The 1,524-nt window shown below is 48.4% G+C and overlaps 1 protein-coding gene across 1 annotated transcript; it reads left to right on the top strand.

The window, feature by feature from the left end:
- Positions 1-576: 576 nt before the first annotated feature.
- On the top strand, positions 577-885 carry CCOS01_17123 (uncharacterized protein; the record flags this gene model as incomplete). Its single annotated transcript, XM_060465257.1, has 1 exon — positions 577-885. The coding sequence occupies one exon, from the start codon at positions 577-579 to the stop codon at positions 883-885; it is 309 nt and encodes a 102-aa protein (XP_060304186.1).
- Between the last annotated feature and the right edge of the window lie 639 nt (positions 886-1,524).

The raw sequence follows: 1,524 nt of genomic DNA, 5'->3' as shown, positions 1-1,524 counted from the left end.
AGCTGCGACGGGAAGAGTACTGGCGTCTGGTTTCATCTCAAGGTCGTGAGGATCTGAATGCTCAAGTTATGTACTCGTCGATACGTAGGCGCGCTACGTGGGCGAGAATCCCCGTACGGGACATGTACAGTATTGATCATATGTTGCTTCCTCTTGGCAACACACTTCATCTTTCTGAACTTGACCCACACAGGCTGCGCCGAAAGTCAGCCTCACTATGTACACATCACCATGATTGACAGTGGGAGAATGGCAGCTGTGGAAGCCGGTTATGGATACTTTCAAGTAGCTCTTGAATACGTGCTGTTACCCGCACTGTATCTAACGATCCCGACCCCACATTTTGCTTGCAAACAAGTCGCCACAGCCATTACCAGAGGTTTACAGGGGTTCATCACAGCAACTTTCAGCTTCTCAAACATTGTTAATGTTTGCAAAAGAGGAAGTGACATGTGCACATTACTGTACAGTACTACAGTATGTATTGAACATATGTAAGTCACTTGCTTTCTCACAAATATTCTCAAAGTTTGAGAAGCCGAAAGTTGCTGTGATGGGCCCTCCAAACCTCTGGTAATGGCTGTAGCGGTTGGTTCGCAAACCAAAATGTGGGGTTGGGGGGGTTCACGACAGTGCGAGAGGCAGCGCGTAATCAAGAGCTACTCCAAAGTATCCATAACCGGCTTCAGCAGCAGCCATTTTCCTCATGGTAATCATGATGGCGTGTACACAGTAAGAAAGACTTTGGGCATAGCCTGTGTTGATCAAATTCAGGAAGATGAACTGTGTTGCAAAGAGGAAGCAATATATGATCAATACTGTATCTCTCGGGACCATTACTTGAGTCTCTATCTTCAAAGCCGAATCCGGTCCAGTGATTACTAACCTGAGCTGCGGCAGACGACGTCCCAAAGCTGCGATATTGTCTAGGATCATAATCTTGATGTGATTCGGCACAGAATGAATGCATTTATGCTGCAATACAAAACCCACTTTCACAGCCTCTGCAATGCTGATTCAGCACTGACGGATGGCGGAAACATGCGACGGGCAGAATCAGAGAAGCAACAAGAATGGCACCGATTCCCACTGGAGGGTTAACCGCTTTGATCAGATACTGGATACAGCTGAATATGTATCATGTTCGGTCACAACGAAAGATACTCATGGCCAGCCCTTTTCGCCATGTGCCTTTGATATAGATGGTTCTCATTCGCTGCCAAGTACATACTGCGACCTTGACATCGTGTCGCTGTTCGAGAGGAACCAAGAAGCATTTATGCGCTGAAACCGTCAAGTGCGATCTGAGACCGACTCCGGACTGTACAAACTACAGAGGCCACGGAGTGGTCCTGGGGATGTCATGTTCCGACTACCACAAACGCCTCGGTCGGTACCTTGGTCTGGATGGTATCGTGGTAAGCTGCAAGAAGATAGCCATGCATCCAGAGATCACTTTCGAGCTCCCAGGTCGGACACCCGTATCCGACCCACTTAACCCCGTAGAGGACCTCGCCGTTCGCG

This window comes from Colletotrichum costaricense (genome assembly GCF_030867565.1).
Source record: "Colletotrichum costaricense strain IMI 309622 chromosome Unknown Scaffold_58.1, whole genome shotgun sequence".
NCBI lineage: Eukaryota > Fungi > Ascomycota > Sordariomycetes > Glomerellales > Glomerellaceae > Colletotrichum > Colletotrichum costaricense.
The sequence above is the reverse complement of the archived record's forward strand: the minus strand, read 5'-3'. Positions and strand labels throughout refer to the sequence as shown.